The sequence below is a fragment of the Monodon monoceros genome, unplaced genomic scaffold, assembly GCF_005190385.1.
Source record: "Monodon monoceros isolate NGI ecotype Baffin Bay Population unplaced genomic scaffold, NGI_Narwhal_1 Super_Scaffold_1, whole genome shotgun sequence".
Classification (NCBI taxonomy): Eukaryota; Metazoa; Chordata; class Mammalia; order Artiodactyla; family Monodontidae; genus Monodon; species Monodon monoceros.
This window is the reverse complement of record NW_021703765.1, coordinates 2,191,596-2,210,106: the sequence shown is the minus strand read 5'-3', so window position 1 is coordinate 2,210,106 and position 18,511 is coordinate 2,191,596. Positions and strand designations below refer to the sequence as shown.

At 51.2% G+C, this 18,511-nt stretch overlaps 1 protein-coding gene across 1 annotated transcript in view; it reads right to left on the bottom strand.

Annotated features, from left to right (window-relative positions):
- MBP (myelin basic protein) overlaps window positions 1-18,511 on the bottom strand; it is a 108,554-nt gene that overhangs the window by 68,915 nt on the left and 21,128 nt on the right. The window contains exon 2 of the mRNA XM_029221878.1: window positions 15,904-15,979. Within this exon, the coding sequence (XP_029077711.1) occupies window positions 15,904-15,954 (51 nt within the window). The 5' untranslated portion in view covers window positions 15,955-15,979. The remainder of the gene's footprint in view (window positions 1-15,903; window positions 15,980-18,511) is intronic.

Here is an 18,511-nt window from a genome sequence, read left to right as displayed (position 1 = left end):
ATTTATTTTACTCTTATACATCTTCTGATTACTTTCCACATTTTAGTAAAGGTGGAAATAAAACCTTCTTAAGTAAAAATCAGGTTTTAAGGTGCATGTCAATGCAATCAGGTCGAGAAGTGAAAGAAAAAGAGATTTCACAGCGAACTCTGATTGTACCTGAGTTCTGGGTCCCTTGCTCAAAAGGAACAAACTTGTTTTGCAAAATGGAACTGTCACTTGCCTCTGCAGGTGCTTTTCTTCGTAGCTGAAGTTCTGTACCTGTGACCGCCTAGGCGATTCACCGAAACAGAAACCCGCTCGGACTCGTTCCAGGAGCTAGAGAAACAGTCAGGCCAAAGCTGGTTTCCACCCGTTCAAGGTCGGGATGAGCCACTGGAACTTGATTAAGAGACCAAGTGCATCTCAAGAATATCATACACACAGTGCTGACAGATGCCGATCACCAAGACCAATAGGATCAATTCCTCAAAAGCGTGCATGCGACATTCTCTGCAAATGCACACTCAGGGGAAATTTGGTTTTTCAGGCCACAGACCTTCTCTTGTTCCATAATTGACAATAAAATCAAGTCAGAGTATAGTTAGGAGAAGACACAAAAAATATTTTGAAAAACCTCTTTATGGAAGGTCAGGTGGCAACTAAATTGTCCAGGAAAACGCAGATCGAATGGGTTTCTCTGTATATTAATGAAACCATCCTTTTGCTTTAAGTGCCATAGGAATTGTGACCTAAAACAAGCATGCTCAGTCTCCTGATGTTTTAGAGCAAGCTTATATGCTCGAGAACAAAATCATAAAATCAAAGATCGATTTTCTCTTAAACACTGAAGAACTGGCGAGAAAGGCAAAAGATACAATGTTCCTAAGCAGAGTGAGTAACTAAATATTTCGTATCCGACCATGAAATGAGAGGAATCTCTTACTAAGAACGGCTCACCAAAAAGCAGTATTATAAACTCCTGGACTGTATTCTACAAACACCACGTTATGTTTCACCTTGAAAAACATTGCAATAAACCTCTTTTAAAAGGACTAAAATTGTCACAAAGTAGAATAGAATAAAAAAAAAATTTTCTGTGGGACACTCCCCACCAGCAGCTGGAAGCGGCAGGAAGGACTCCTCCCTGGAGCCTCCAGAGGGAGCACGGCCCAGCCGACACCTTGATTTTAGACATCTGGCCTCCAGAACGGGGAGAAAATGAGTTTCTGTTGCTTTAAGCCGCCCCGTGTGTGATGATCTGTCACGGCAACCACAGGAAGCTAGGACGATGCTCCTGGAAGCTGCGCTATCTTTCAGGCTGGAAGGCACCCGCCCACCGTGCCTCTCAGGAGTACTTTCCTTGTGGCCCGGGTGCAGCTTGGAGAGTCTAGCTGCGGCATCTTCCTGAAGCACCTACAGCAGGTGACTACCGGACCGGTCCAGGCCCTCGTCGCTTCGCGCCTGACCCTGGCCACCTCCGCCTGCAGGGCAACGTGATTCCCCAGGTGTGGGGGACAGCTGCTTAGCTGGGTCTCTGGCATCCACCCTACCAGCCAGGTATTTCCTTCCAGACACAACAGCACGGCCAGCATGCTTCCAAACGTCGGCAGGCTTTCCTGAATACGGGCTGCAACTCTCCTGCAGCAGCTGAACACGAGACAGTGCGTCCGGGTGGCCGTAGTGCTGTCCCACTGTCTCCCACCTCACGGGACGCTGCGGTGGCGGCTGGCCAAGAGGCCTTCGCCATTGCAAAGGAGGCTGCAGACATGGGGTCAGATCTTAAAGCTTGGCCTGCGCTTGCCTGAGGCTGAGGTGAACCACCTCTCTCCTTTTCCAAAGAAGGCCACCATTTATCAGAGCAGGCATCCCTTGCCACCCTCGGCGATGGTCCTCTCTCCAGAGTACCATTTGCATCATCTGACGAACACGCTCTTAAAACTCTACCGTCAAAAGCAAAATGGCCCCGACTGGCTTCCACGCTCTTGCCAGCTGCGCCCTGGGTCCGGTTCCTCTTCTCCACACAGCTTCTCAAGGAGGTTTCTGGGCCACTGTAGCCAGTCTCCTTCCAATGCTAATCGGGTCTCACTGCCACCATGCCACCAAAGCATCTCTGGCCCCGGGCAGCAGGGACCCCGGGCTGCCTCATGCAGTGGTTGACCCTCCATCCTTTTCTGACCTGGACTCAGTGCTGTTTGACCGGTAAAAGGCTTCTAACACTCCCTGCCGGACCTAGTGACATGTCCATCCCCCACCTTGTGGCGGCCCCATCTTGGTCTCCCTTGCGGGTGCCACTCACCCTCCTGGTCCCAAATGTTGAAGTCCAGGGCTCAGCCTTGGATTCCTCTCTAAACCCGTCTCCTCAGTTGATCTGAGAGCTATGAATCTTGGACGTCTCTGCTGACGCTTTTTGCAAGGTGAGCACCTAAGGGGCACCTCAAGCTCGCGGTGATTTTTCACCTGTTTCGCTAACCTACCCTGCCCACGCTTCCTCACCTGTGCACAGGTGTACCCCCGACGCCCAGGCCCCAACCCTTCATTCCCTTCTCTCTCTGACGCCCAGTTCATCGGCAAATCCTACCAGCTCTTGCTTCAAAGGTAACTGGAACTTGACCATTTCTCAAGGCATCTACCCCGGCCGGGCACTGTCATCTCTCAGAAGGACAGTTTCCGGGGCTACCTGACAGCCAGCTAGGCCCTCCGTGATCTAGGCCTTTCCCTGCCTACTTCGCCTCCTATCTTACCCCCTCCAGCCCTGCCTCTCCCGATGCACCAAGGAAGTGGCTGGCTCAGTTTCTGCACGTGCGAGATCCTCCACCTGGAACATCTGTCTCCAGAGAGCCGCGTGGCTCCCACCTTCCACTTTCCCAGCCTTTGCTCTATGTTGCCCCATCATGGTGGCTCCCCGGCAGCCCTCACCCCTGCCCTCCTTAGCCCCCAGCCCTACATATTTCTTCTGAGCCCTAACACCATCTAAAGTACCTAATTCACATGTTGATTTGTTTATTATCTGTCTCCCCAGTTAAAATACCTGCCGGTGTGGGCAGTCACCGCCGCAGGGCCCTGGTGAGCAGATACGAGACCGATGGGACCTGCTTTCGACATTCTAGATACTTTCCTGGTTCCTGGGAGGCACCGGCGTTCCAGAAAATGAAGTGCAATGGAATGTGACTCTACATTAATAAGTTGGCTCCTGACACCTTTTATTATTCTTTTAGCATCTTTACTGGAGTGTAATTGCTTTACAGTGTTGTGTTAGCTGCTGTGTGGCAATTTGAATCAGTTGTATGTGTACACGTATAACCCCATACCTCCCCCTCTTGGGTCTCCCTCCCACCCCTCCTATCCCAGCCCTCCAGGGGGTCGCAAAGCACCTAGCTGATCTCCCTGCGCTATGCAGCTGCTTCCCGCTAGCTAGCTATTTTACATTTGGTAGCTGACACCTTTTATTTTCACTTAATCCAAAGGAGGCAATGTGGGGGGATGTATCTGAAGAAGTTTCCTTCCCTACAGGCATTTCCAGCAGAAGTAACCAGCCCCAGCATGGTGCGAACTTCACTACCAAGATCAACTTGGACGCTGTGCACTGAGCCGAGGCCACATAAGCGGACCCTGGGGTGACGGCACCCACTGGCCGTGCAGTGTCCAGTGGCCCTGGGACGTGTGGGTGCCAGTGGGTCTGCCTCCGTTCCCACAGGGTCTGCATTCCTGGGTGAGGCGGCAAAACCAGCCAGAGAAGGAAAATGGACCCCGATGGTTTGGGTGGGACAAGGAGAGTAAGGTGAGCAGCTGGAAGGGAGGGGCCGGGCGGCGAGGGCGGAGGGCAGGGGGACAGGGCAGCAGGTACGGGTGGCAGGAGGGGGCGGGTGGCAGAGGCCAGGCCCCCAGATGCGGGGACAGCATGCGGCTTTGCCAGCAAGGACACGTCTCAGACTCTGCTTCCTGAAAGAGGCAGATTCCTACCCAAACAGTCGAAACCAACATGCAAGCTCGCCTTTTACTTCGAAATTTCAAGATGTTGGTATTTTGTTAAGCGACTTAATGCAGCTCTGCAACAGCACAGGGTGAACGCACGCACGTCTGTGAGTAACCCAGGCTGCAGCCACCCTCGCTCGCCACGGGTAATTAACGTAACTACCAAATTGCCTTGTCTATTTACTGATGGCTTGTGTTTGGTTACCTATGACTTGTGCTAAAGCATAATTTAGGACGTATTGAATAACAGAGTCTGTTTTGCAAGTATCAAAAGTCACAGAAACAATAATGGATTTTATCGAGGCTTTTGTTTAACCGTATGATAATCAAATTAATGTGGGTACCAAATCTCACTTAGGAGAGTGGTGTGTTAGCATCATACAAGTGCAGAGCGTGGGCTGAGCCTGAGAACGTGTCCGCACAGCTGCCGATGGGCATTTGGCAGGGCTGGAGGCTGGCGGGTGAGAAAAACGCCACGCTCAAACACACACACACACTGACAAACACAGAAAGATAAATTTTCACAAATGTATTCCAGCCTATAAAATCTCTCACTTCCGAATTTAAAGTTTTAAAACCATATTGCCTTAGGACTCCCCTGGTGGCACAACGGTTAAGAATCCGCCTGCCAATGCAGGGGACATGGGTTCGAGCCCTGGTCCGGGAAGATCCCACATGCCACGGAGCAACTAAGCCCGTGCGCCACAACTACTGAGTCTGCGCTCTAGAGCCCGCGAGCCACAGCTACTAAGCCCGCGAGCCACAACTACCGAAGACCACGCGCCTAGAGCCCATGCTCCGCAGCAAGAGAAGCCACCGCAATGAGAAGCCCGCGCACTGCAACGAAGAGAAGCCCCCGCTCGCCGCAACTAGAGAAAGTGCACGCGTAGCAACAAAGACCCAACGTAGCCAAACATAAATAATAAATAAATGAATAAAAGAAATCATTTTTTAAAAAAGTTAAAAAAACATATTGCCTTAGTAATGAGTGAGAAAAGACAGGAAGCATCATTCTGAAACCTGGATTTTTAGGTTTTGTCTCATTTAAAACATTGTAAGAGGGTTTGAATAAATATAAAAAAAGTTCTTCCTTAATAACAAAACAAACACAGGGTTTTCATACGCAATGACACGCTTTTCACTCTCAGAGTCTGAAATAAACTTGTCTTCAAAGATAAAATTACACGGTGGCCTTTCTGAAATTACCTGGCAGCGGATGAGAAATGGCAGCTCAGGGAGGCTTCATGGGCACACCAAGTGGCGAGCCCTAAACCGACTGGAGATTAAAACAATTTACCACCTAAGCCCTTTCCCCAGCCCGTCAACCTGAACCACCTACAGGAGGGCACTACTCTCCACTCCCAGGAAATCTAACTCACCCACCCTCTGGAAAGGAGAGTTTCCCTCTAAACACTTTCCTTCAAGTCAGTAGGAATTCAAGAATACATATCTGCTGTGCCATCCTTGGAATCATGTTCTCAATCAAACATAAACCCCAAACGGAACCTGAAAACTATTTCACGTAACGCGTATCCACCGTGAGCTCAAACACTTCCCCACCTTAAAAAAAACCCATTCAGTGAAGTCAGCGCTGCCTCTGCTTGTTCTGTACTGCACATCTGATGACAGGCCAACATTTCTGGCCTCCCTTCCCCCGTCCTGTCAGCTCTCGTAAATGGTTTAGCGTTACAGATGCAGGGACAGAGGAATTAGGGGCTATGACAGGGTGAGGGAAGGAATGCGGAAGGAACGGTTTATGAGTCCAGCTGAAAACAAGACGATAAACGGGTGTGTTCCAGGGTCACCGGGCTCCGGATTCCACGTGATCAGCTGCCCGAGGCCCAGGAACATGATCTTAAGGATAGAAGCCTCGTGTGGGGGTGGCCTGAATAGAGCCGTCTATTCAAGCCATCCCCTCGGGGGCACGGTCCACTGTTGCAGTAGCTTTACCCACAGGATGATTTTATTGTCACATCATTTATAAAGTTAATGACCAGTGTTAAACCTATCACTTCTACTGAACGACTTTCGTGGCCCAAAGTCAGCTGCTTGCAAGGTTGGTCACAGTTTCTGATAAAAACTAAGCTTGCGAACTAACTCCCAACCCTAATAAACCCTATAATAGGGTGAAAGGACATAGAAGTTGCGCATCTCACGGGAGTCCGAGGCCCCTGGGGTTTACAAGCCCTCAACCCTAAGTCGGAGGCCTCGAGGTCCCCGCAGACTGACTGCTGGGGCCCTTCCCTTAGCAGCTGAGCCGGGAGGGGCCCCCGAGCAGGGGTCCACGAGGCCATCCCTAGTACGGGGAGGCGCTGGGCCTGGGCCAGGGACGGGGCAAGTTCATAGATCACGTGCTGGTGCGTGGCCTGCCCGCTGGAATTATGCTGCCTGGGGCACCACTACATAGTCGCCCCATTATTTTTATTAAGGGTTGTTGAGGGCCCGGGGTCTGCTGGCTAATTACACCCCTGTCTTTACCACTCACTCACATGTGTGTCTGTGAGGCCTGTTGCCACCTGACTGACAGAGGTGTGAGTGTCCTCAGTCTATCAGAGGAAACAAAATGCTCACTCACAGACCTTAGAAATCAGAATCAAGCTAGGGTCACGCTTTCCGTGCAAAACTGTGATGGGAGACTTTGTCGTTAGTCCCTTCCAAGAGCAAATCGGTGGTGACTCAGCACATTCGAGAACCTGCTGTAAAGGCGGACTTAGTTAGACTGCGCTCGCCTGCGGGTGGGAGATGCTGCATCTCCAACACGGCAGTCTTCACCATCCCTCGGGGCACAGACAGCCCCCCTTCAGAGGCGGCCCTGGGGTCTTAAATAAAAATGCGACTTCACACACCAGCCTGGAATGAGATGTTTCATTTTATATCCTCGTGGCTCGACTCTCAAGTCAGGGACAGATCCCATGTTGATTTCTCCACGACTGTAACCAGAAGGGTACTGATTCTGGGAAGCCTCTTTAAAAGGGTGCATTTTCTACACTATTTTATTTCTCTGTTTAGAAGCTCGCGGAAATTCTTTTGGAGGCACCAAGCAAGTCAGCTGGGTAGGCGTCTGTGTGTGCAGGGAACTCAGAGGCACTGAGATGAATGCATGCTGTTTGCAATGCGAGTTTCCCAACCCTGCAGCAGGTGGCCCCCTCGGAGGGAGCCGTAAGTAAGCAACGGGGCCGTGAGACCCTCCCAGCCAAGGGAGGTGAGTGAGGACAAGACCTGCCCCACCTGCTGCAGCTCACGGCTCACAGCGCCGTCCTCTGCAGTTGCTGGCGTGTTTCAGGGTGTTTCCAGAGGATTTTACCTTCTGAACTCGACGCTCACTTTTGTACGCAATCATATGACTCTGAGAAAGACCCAGTTTTTGTCCTTAACGAGAATTGGAGCTGATGCCTCTCAGGCAGGGTTCTGGGGACCCTAGAACTAGGAGGACACGCCAAGCACCCAGTGGAACGGCACTGTGCCTCAAAACACACGGCTATTTAAATCTGAAGTTTAAAGGTTTGGTTCTTCTGTTGTACCAATCACATTAGCCACGTGTGTCACGTGACCGCCCTATTGGCTAGCAGGGGCACAGGGCAGAAGGTCCTGCTGGACAGGGCTGCAGCGGGGCGTCTGCAGTGAGTAGCAGACGCATGGCAGCTACTGGTACAGCGCACCATCGGCCTATCGGAAGGTGGTTTAATGCCGTGCAGTTGAGGCGAAGGGGAATTCTTTATGGGTGTGTGCGAGAGATAGAGATGGAGATACAAACAGAGATGGAGAGACAGACAGAGAAAGGACTCTGGGACTGCTGAAGACAGATACAAGGGAAAGTCCGCCTGCACCTCGCAATCTAAGGCCTTACTTGATGCTGACTAGGTCTTTCCATGTATCTGACTGATTGGTGAGTGTCTGCAGGGAAATACCTTCTACTTTTCAGCCCCCTAAACTCTGAAACGTATATTATCTGATTAACTTAACTACCTGAGTTCTCAAAAAAAATTGTTCATGGAACCGGCCTAAGAAAATGGAATTACACATGTATGGGTCTAACAGTTGCCAACACACTGCAAAATCAGATCAGAAACGTTAACTTTCCAGGTGCATTCCCTGCTCGAGGACACGGCAGCCCCATCGAGTGGGTCTGGGTGACTGGACGGAAGTGAGTTTCTTGGCAAACCCGCTTCCCATTCTGCGAAGTAGCCGTGGTGACGGCGGTCGGTTCTAACAAGGAACTGCAGGAGGAAGCATGATGTGGGGCAAAAGCAACGCTGGATTTGGGGTTTGAAGGGCCCATCTGTGCCGTTCGCAGAGCGGGGCGTGTGGACGACTCCCTGCCCTGGGCTGGGGCCCACAGGTGAAGGCTGCCAGCATCCACCTGGCCTGGAGCCGGCGGTGTCATGGGCGCCCTGGACACCCGTACGGGCTGTGCAGTTAGGGTCCCCCAAACAGCAGCACTGGGGGCGGCGGGGGACAAGGGCACAATATCTACAAGCAGAGCCCGTGGGACGAGAGAGGATGGCACGGAGCTGGCCGTGGTTTAAAGTAGAAAGATTCCTCCTTCCCGAGGCTGGCGTGAAAAGCATGGGGCCTCCTGAACAAGCGAGACTGCTGACAACATGCCACACTTGGGACAAGACGATGCAGGACTGCGGTTCTGCAGAGTCAATGAACCCCCGGGGGAAAATGTCAGCCTGTCCCACAGCTGGGACGTCAGACGTTTTGAAGGAAACGTATTTTCCCGTCAAATCTACATTTTCCATCTCCATGCTGGTGGGCAGGGCTGAGCTGCTGAGTGCCTCTGTGTATATTTGCAAACTACACCTCTCATTTCTCAGAGCGTCGCCGGTACAGCATCCCAGCGGCTCATCAGACAGTGGGGTCCGTGATGATTAAATACGAGAACGGCTTCCCCAGGGGTGTGATTATCCCTGGAGAGGCAGCCAGCACACACTGGGCTTTGAAGAACAGCTGAGACAGCGAATCAATTTAGTCGGAAACACAAAACAGACTAACAAGTTACTCCCCACTGTAAAATCAGACACGAGTCTAAATTCTAAAATTGCTCTCAGACCTTGTTTTTCAGTGTGGTATCGTTTTTCCTAAGCTGATTAAATAGAAAACTCCAGAAACATGGCTGGGCGCCTTTGGAGAAACTTTGTGAGCCAGATACCACTGCCAAGAAAAGTATAGAGATCCCACAGGTGAAAAGCAGGCTTTCAAAATTATTATTGTTAGATTTTCGAAAATTGTAATAGATCACTTGATTTCACTCATTTTGGAAAATCTGTGGGGATGCCAATATAAACTACTCTTTGTTTCTTATGTTTCCTGGTAGTAATGCTTCTGACTAGCAATGGCCTCACTAGTTTCGTATGAAAACTTCTTGAAGTTCATTCCCATGTGGACTGAGGTCAGTGCCCAAACAAGAAAATTAAACAAAGCTGAAGAATTCAGGTGAGAAGAAATAGTTCAGGGACGCTGGAAATCCCACTCGCTCAAGGTCAGTAGGAAATTTGGAAGCAGGAGAGGCAGAGTCCCCAGGGACTGGCCCTGTTCCAGAACCTTCCACCGACACCTGCCAGGCAGCCCTAGTAAGCCCCAGGTGACAGGTGTTGAGGTGGATTCTGCAGGTCCTGGTCTGTAGGTGCCGGGAGCCCCGGTTCTCCACGCTTGACGCTTGGGCGGGGCCTGAGGGTCCAGCGGGGCAGCCGTCAGCTCCGCCCGCCTCGGACCCCTCCCTCTCCCTGAACCCTTCCCACCTGCGGCTCCCCGATTTTCCTCTTACCTCTCTGATATCGGTCTCTGCCGGGGAATCTTTTTCCTCCGCACAACAAAAAATGGCACGAAAGCTCTTTCCCGCAGGACGTTCACTGCTGCTCTGGGAGATGTTGTCAGAAATCACGGTGTTTAGGGCACCCACGGGTTCAGGAGGGAAGCCGCTTACAATTGCTGAGCACAGGCGACAGGCCTGGGGCCAGGGCCGTCCTGCTGAGCCAAAGTTATCTCTATGTAGCCAGAAGGTATTCTGACTTGTGCCAGTAAGTTCCAAGGCCACCCAGCACGGTGTCAGAAATGGAAACACCAATGGAATGTCTAAGGGGCCACTGGCCCTGCCCTCAGCGACGCAAATTCATCAAAAAGGATGCCTCTTCCCAGCAATCACTGTGAGGGGACACTTTGACAGGCAGCGTCAGGCTGCGGAAATGGTGGGGCTGGTGCTTGGGGGCCTCAGAATCCACAGCGTTTGGAGGGGCCGAAACTGGGAGAGATTTGCAGAAAAGGATTGTACAATGGGTGCCCCAGGTCAAATCCTGTTTACAGTACTTAAACATTTTGCCCGTGTTTCCCTGATCCCGAGGACACAGGGAAGGACCACTCCTGGGCTTTCCCTCTGCTCTTTGTAGCCTGTTCTCCACGCTGGTTAAAGGCCATCAGGCAGGCCAGGGCCCCCGGTCCCCATGGTTTCCCTCCTGTATCCCGTCATTGCGCTGGGCACAGGGTCAGAGTTCTGCTGGTCTCTCCAGTCACACTGGGAGCTGTTCTGACAGAAGATGCACGCCCGTTTCTCTTAAAACAACAGCAAGAATAAGAACATTAGGAACAGAAGCAGCAACAGCACAACACAGGACTTGCCGGGCACCAGGCAACGCTCTGTGTGTCACATCCTTCGGCTCACGTAATGTTCACCATCTTCTCATCTCCATAACCAACGAGGGAACCGAAGCCCAGGGGCGTGAAGTAACTGCCCCAGGTCGCCTGACAGTTGGTGGGGAAGCCGGGCTTTCGTCACCGAGTCCAGCCCAGTCCTACGCAGGGGAGGTGCTTAATAGAAGTCTGCACCTGCCTATGGATGGGTGAATGGATGTAGGAATAAGTCAAGATTTGAGACATTTTCAGTCCTAAACAGCTAATTTACTTGTGAACTCTGAAGGGACAGAGTCCACACACGAGTTAGAACAGCCTGCCTCTTGTGAGAGAAAACTGGGGGCAACGCAAAGTGCCAAGTGTCCTGACGTGTCTGTGGGAGCACCACGACGCACCTGGTGCGGAGGCCGGGGCTGATCCCAGGTTGGACCCTTCAAGCTGCCCCAGAGGCTTGGGGGTGATTCAGGGGAGGGCAGACGAAGCCACGAGACCAGAGGCACTCCCGATGCCCTAAACGGTCTCTGGATTTGGGCAGATTTAAAAAGGACGCTCCTGCTTTCTCCTCTGCACCGGACTTTCACTCATCACTGCCCTTGCTCTGCAGTTACTGGTCCAGCCAGGGGACAGAGGACAGCCCTTCATCCACACCCCTCCCCAGCCCCTCCCTCCCCCTCCGGCTTCTCCCCTTCAGCCCCAGCTCTCTCCCTCCGAGGGCAAAATCAGACCCACCATCATCTCTCAACGGACTGTACTGGTCATTCACAATTTCTCTTTCCTCTTCCTCAGGCAATGGATGAGATGCACGGTGGGCAGGGCGGGGGGCGTGAACTGGATGGAGGACACCAGCAGGGCCCACAGGGATGGGCCTGGCTTTGGAGGCTGCCGTCCGGTCTGGAGCTGCCAGCCACATGTGGCCACTGAGTGCCAGAAAAGTGGCCAGGCCATATTGGGATGTAAGCTAAATATACTCCCGAGTTTGAAGATTCACTGAGACAGAAAGAATTGTAAAATACTTCACTGACAGTTGTCATATGCTGACATGATATTTGGAGTATATTAAGTTAAAGAAAAGATATTAATATTAATTTCTTCCTGTCTCTTTACTTTTTTACGTGGCTACTAGAACATTTAAACATCCACCTGCGGCTCTCCTTCCATTTCTGCTGCCTGGTGCCGACCTAGAGGGACAGAGAGCCGCCCCACAGCCCAGCTCCTGCATTCGCTCCCCAACTGGCCTTGGGCCAACCTCGCAGGCCACTCTGAGAGTCCATCACGGGTAAAATGAAGATGATACTCAGAGGGTCAGAGCGTGGAGAAGGGCTGAACGCATGAGTGCAGCACATGGAGGACACAATCTCAAGGCCGCTGTGCCATGTGGACAGATGGTCACGGGCAACAGACGGGCATGGAAGGTTCTGGACAAGCCCCACGTCCTAGGGGCAGCGGGGGTGTTGGCTTATGGATCTGGGGCCTGGAAGGTTAAGGGGTCTGCGAGGGAGGAGTTAACAGGACAGAAGCGAATGCCGAAATCTCATGATGGGGAGAGGCCAGGGCAATGGCAGTGCCCACTGAGGGTGAGGGTCAGACTCTGGTGGCAATCACCAGGCAGGGCTGGGGACACTCCTCTCTCTGGCCTCTCAAACCTCCCAGTCACTTCTCGGCTGCATCAAATAACACGGACATTGTGGACTGACGCGTGTTCCCCAAGGAGCCACGTGTCGAAGTCCTAGCCCTCCAGGAATTCGGAATATGGCTGCATTTGAGGGTGGGGTCTTCACAGAGATGATTAAGGTAAAATGAGGTCACGAGGATGGGCCCTAATCCTATAGGACTGGTGTCCTTATAAGAGGAGATCAGGACACAGACACACACAGAGGGACGACCACTTGAAGACAGAGGGAGAAGACGGCCGTCTACACACCAAGGAGCAAGGCCTCAGGAGGACCCAGCCCTGCCGACACCTGGATCTCAGATTCCAGCCTCCAGGACTGAGAGCAAATACACGTCTGTCGTTCAGCCCCTGGGTGTGCGCTGCTTTGTCACAGCAGCCCCGGCAACCACACAGCCACGGCGCGGATGCCTGGAGCACGGCAGGCGCTAATAGCAGCTGGTGTGTCCAACAGAGAATCACCAGAAAACCCCAACGAGCAAACCCATAGGTCAGAGACTGACAACAGTCAGAGCCACGCCGAACGAGACAGAAGCCCAGCACAGCCTCAGTAAAGGGTGTGGGCACCGTCCTAAGGCCCAGCTGGTTCTCCTGCGGAAGAAGTGCTCCAGCTTCACTCCTGTGCAGACCTGGAAACGAACCCTCCCCTCCAGGAGCCAGAGGGGCCAAGCGTGTCATCCACCTGTGCAGGGTCCCCGGGCTCCCAGGGCTGCCCGGGCACAGCCTGCCCAAGGGCGGGGGCTCTTTGAGAACCATGTGTCCCGGGGACGTGGCAGCTGGGACGTGTCCTTCCCCAGTTCTGCCAAAGGACCATTGTGAAAATGCACTGCCTGACAAGGAGCTGGTAAGTTAGTGAGCTGGGCTTCCTGGAAACCAAATCCACCAGGATGCTCAGAAAAACAGGGAATCGGAGGCCAGCAGGGATTTCTTTATGTCTGTGAATGGGAACTTCCCTGAATGCCACTGGTTCCCCTTGTGGATGGGGCCTCCCTGACCTCCACCACGCACACTCTGCTCTCTGACGGGGCCCCGAGGTCGGGCTCGCAGCTGCATCGCTGCCTGGACATGCGTCTGTTTCCACATTAACACGCAAGGCTGGAACAGGAACAGAGAAATGCCAGAGCTGTCCCTTCCATCACAGGCTCCTTCCTACGTCGTGACACGCCTTCTTCGGGAGGAGAGAGAAGCCAGTGAGAGAGCAGTGGAGCGCCACGGGGAGGAACCTGGCAGCAGGCGGCTGTGTGCTCCTGGCCACCACCGCGGCTCCCTCCCCAGCTGGGCCGAGCGCGGGGGTGGGGTGGGGAGTGGGGGAGAGGGCGGCAGAGCAGGGGGTCACGACACAGGGCCACTGCCTCCTAACATCCCCCGCAGGCCTGCGGGTTCCAGGAAGGCAGCAGGCGCGGGCGTGAGGACACGGGGCTGATGGGGGACGCGAGTGGAGAGCCGAGGAGGGCTCTGGGCCCCCTCTGAGGTATGAGGGGAGCCGCAAAGAGGCAGAGCTGGGGAGATGAGCGGGGTGACCGGTCCCTGCAGCCCCCCGCCTGTTAGCAGGTCAGCAGTCAGCCCCCGGACACAGGCAAACGCTTTCTGTCCACTCCCTCGTAAGTGAGAAACAAGCTTCCCAGAGTGACTACAGAAACGTGCAGATGCGAAACTGCAGGGCACGAGCTCATGTGGTTTTTCTCTATTCTGGTTTCAGCTGATGCTCCACGTAACACCGCAGGGCAGGGGCCCCCGACCCCCCGGGGCCGCAGACCGGTACCCGTTCACGCAGCCTGTTAGGAACCGGCCGTACAGCAGCAGGCGAGCGGTGGAGAGCGAGCTTCATCTGCGCCTCCCCTTCGCTCGCATCACCGCCTGAACCCCCCCACCCCCCCACCCGCCTCTGCGGAAAAATTGTCTTCCACGAAACCGGTCCCTGGGGCCAAAAAGTTGGGGACCGCTGCCCCAGAGCACTCCCTCCACAAGGCCTCAGATATTTTCTGTCAAGTGACAAACAATTAAAAGAAGACAGCTGTTACTTGTAACAACTCCCTACAGGAACCAGTGGTCTTCAAGGCCCAATTTCAAAGAAACATCAGCAGAACGTTAAAAATTAGCTTTCAGAAAACAGAAGCGTCACTATGGCTGTACCACCGCTCAGGAATCTGACGTCGGTAAAAGTAAACCAGTGAGAACTACGTTTTGGTGCTTTACAACATCCAACAACAGGAAAGACACTGCAAGCCACAGAGAGGTTTACAGAAGCAGACTTGCAAGTCAGTGACGTAAATCAGCAGTGCCTTAACATACCACGTGCTAACAGGATGGGGCTCTCTGAGAAGAGCTGTTTCTCCACTTTCACTCTGAGCTGAGACTCCATCCTCCTGGTGCAGGTGCCACCAGACCCACGGTCTCTAGCGTAACTGAACACATTCACAGCTCAGTTACTAGTATCTTCACAGGGAGATTACCAGTAACACAGTTCACGCTCGAGTTGTAGAAAACACTGCGTGATTCCCCACTCAACATTCACTAGAACACTTTACACACTTAGAAAATTGGTCCTCCTTTCAACAATGAGAGAATTCCAAATCAATAATAACATTATAAAAAGGTAAACCCCTTCTAGTTGACCTTGGGCCTGACATCATTAGGAAAGAAACTCCATAACATTGTTTTAGATAAAACAATGTTTTCTCAAAACACTTTGTAAGATAAGATATGAACAAGAACAGTATGTAATCACTGATTCACACGAATGGCTTGAAAGCAAATTATGGAAAATTACCCACCTGGCTGATATGGAAATTGAGTCTAAGTACAGATCAGAGAAGGACTCGTGGCTGCAAAGTTCATTATTATTAAATAAAACCCATAGCACAGAACCTCAGCAAAGAGGTCCTGGGGCTCAAATGTAATGTAATTCAATCCGGTGGACATTTACGAAGCACTTCTGTGTGCGTGTGGGCTGGCGGAGGTCCACCCTCAGCACTGTGACATTCTGACGAACTGTCATTTGTCTTGAGTTAAAGGACCAAAGAACTGGAATAATTAACCTTTCCCCCCTACAAATTAGGGTGGATTCACAGTTCTGCGCACAACATCAGGCCTATTTCCTCATAATCTGAAATGATTCTTCGGTGGGCAGAGAATGAGGCCAGCAGGTGCCCTGGTGACGGGTCATCGGTTTGAGCGGCTCAGGGGGAAACAGGCTGAGAACCACTTTCCCAGTCACTCTGGGGGAATCAAAGGTGATGCAGAGAATCATCATCGAACAGGGGAAGCTGATGTCTGTGGAATAAGGTGGAAAGGGGCGAACGCGAGGCTAGAAATACCCAGAAGATTCATTCTGGGTCACTGGAGAGATCTGGATGACTTTTATTTGCGTTTTTCCTGTTTGCTCTCCTGTATCTTCCAAGCTCCCTATGATGAGGGTGTGGGAAGGGATGTCGGGCCGATGGCACCGGCAAGGCCAGTCACAGTGAGATCGTAGTGGGCCTGGAGTCCTGGCCGAAGAATTCGGGTCTTGGACTAGCATTCTAAGCCCTAGAAGTTTCTAAGGTAGGAGGATAACAAGCCAATTGTTTTAGCGGAAAACCCTGGTAGCCACAGGGTACCTGAGGAGGGTTTGTGCGTTTGAAGGATTTTTGAGCCGGCTCACTTTTTACCTTATTTCCCTTCTCGGCACCTAAGTCTCGCTTCCCTGCGTGGTTCCCCATCCTGAGCCGTCGAGGTCTTCAGATGCTGAAAGACAAAGAGAGGCCGTTAGCCTTGAAACTGGTACTTTCAGTTTTCTACGCCAGTTTTCAATCAGGACAATCCCGTTCCACATGCTATACCCATTTCTGAGAAAAGAAAACGAAAGCCCCCAAACTCAAGAGGCACCCAAAGTCTCATGAGTGAGTGTCACTGTCTTCTGAGCCCTGGCAAAAAGCCAGAAAGCAGGACAGCTGCCCAAACCCGGATTCTGTCCAGTGACAAACGCTGTTCAGTGTGTTTCCTCATCCATAAAGAAGATGAACTCATCTCCAGGGATCTCAGACTGTGCACAAGTCCAGATGGACAGACGGAGGTACACCTCATGTTCAGTAACAAGAGGAACAGAGATGCAGAAAAGTGCCGACGCTCCTAAAAATAAAAATAAGCTTGATGCTTCGGGAATCCTGTGAGCACAGAAACAGCAAGACCCGACCAAGGGTTGCTTATTGGACAAGCATTCCAAGAAACCGCAGAATTTGTAAGGAAGATAAAGTTGGATTTAAAAAAGCACATGTTCCTCATTTGTATTTTCTAACCTAAACTTTAGCAGCAAATTTATTTTTTTTCCTCCAGAAAGGCACAGAACTGAAGAATTTAGCCAAACTCATCCCACACACATCCCTGGACCTGCCTGAACCACAAGGACCACTTGCACCATCACCGTACACTTGTCAGCTGGCTCCAGGTGACCTGTCTTTAAGGGCCGTCGCAAAATTCAATCATCCACGATGTATCCTTTTCAAAGAACATGTGAGTAGTAGCTCCCTGCTGAACAAGGAGTGGCTCTCCTTGAAAGGCAACAAAATGAATCGTCTTCTAAAAATGGGAAGGGTTTCTAAAATATTACACAGGCCTGACGAAAGGCAAGTTTTGTTTCCCCAAAGGCGCTCTTTTGCAAAGAAGGAATTGCCCAGTATCTGAATTTCCCCAAAGTCTCCCACATCACGGGGTGACCCCTCAGTGACTACGAAGGATACCCATGCCCTTCCCCAGGCAAATTGGTGAGAAAGGGAGTGATGGCGTCTTAGAGCATCACCTCCCAGTGTGTGGGATACAGTGAGCTGGTGGAGACCAAGCACCTGAGGAGTGGAAGCCCTTCCCGCCTTTGTATTTTGTAAATGGAAACTGGACCAGAGCCCCACGCAGAGGGAGATTTAGTTAAAAAGTGCTGTACTTCAAACGACTTGGATCGAAGTGGGGATTATGTGCTCTGGTGAATCAAAGACATGGTTCTAGTGGTGATAAAAACACTGCTGACTTAGAAGAATTATGTGAATACATCATGTATCATGACATGAAGGTGAAAAAACCAATACTTTAACGTGTATGCTTTTACATGGTGACTATAGTTAACGATACTGTATTGTACACCGGCAGACCTCGTTTTATTGTGCTTCGCTTTATTGCTCTTTGTGGATATTGCATATTTTATAAATTGAAGGTCTGTGGAAACCCTGCATTGTCAGATGATGGTTAGCATTTTTTAGCAATGAAGCATTTTAAATTAAAAAATAAAATCTATGCTTAAAAAAATAATAAAATGGGGGCTTCCCTGGTGGCACAGTGGTTGCGAGTCTGCCCGCTAATGCAGGGGACACGGGTTTGAGCCCTGGTCTGGGAGGATCCCACATGCCGCGGAGCAACTAGGCCCGTGAGCCACAACTACTGAGCCTGCATGTCTGGAGCCTGTGCTCTGCAACAAGAGAGGCCGCGACAGTGAGAGGCCCACGCACCGCGATGAAGAGTGGCCCCTGCTTGCCACAACTAGAGAAAGCCCACGCACAGAAACGAAGACCCAACACAGCAAAAACAAATTAATTAATTAATAAACTCCTACCCCCAACATCTTCTAAAAATAATTAATTAAATAAAATAAAATGTATGCTTTTAAAAATGCAAGTCGACCTTTGCAGATAATTTCAGTATTCAGTGCAATTCTATCATCCACCTTCCCAATTTACTTACATGGGACCACCCCCTAAAAAACCTCTTTGGGGTAACCTCACTGGGAAAATGGAGGTTTGGGGGCACATATGGTAGTTTACTTGATAAGAGTGGGCACAAAAAGGTAAAGAGGGGACTTGTTTTTGTCCTCTTGGGGTCTGAACTGCAGTTGGAGAACATGACTGCACGTTCTCTGTGCAGGACAACGGTCTGAACTCCGGGAGTAGAGGGGGTCACTCTGAACTGCGATCTCTCTGTGGTCCCATGCGGGGTTCTGAGGAAGTACTGATAACTTGCACTGCGTATGTAATACACAGAATAACAATGCATCAAACATCCCTGTTTAAGAAATAAGAATTGGTGTATTTGATAGGGGAAAGATAAATTAGGAGGTTGGGATTAGCATATACATACTACTATATCTAAAACAGATAACCAACAAGGATGTACTGTATAGCACAGGGAACTCTACTCAATATTTTGCAATAACTATAAGGGAAAAGAATCTGGAAAAAAATATATGTACATATAAAACTGAATCACTGTGCTGTACATCTGAAACTAACACAACGT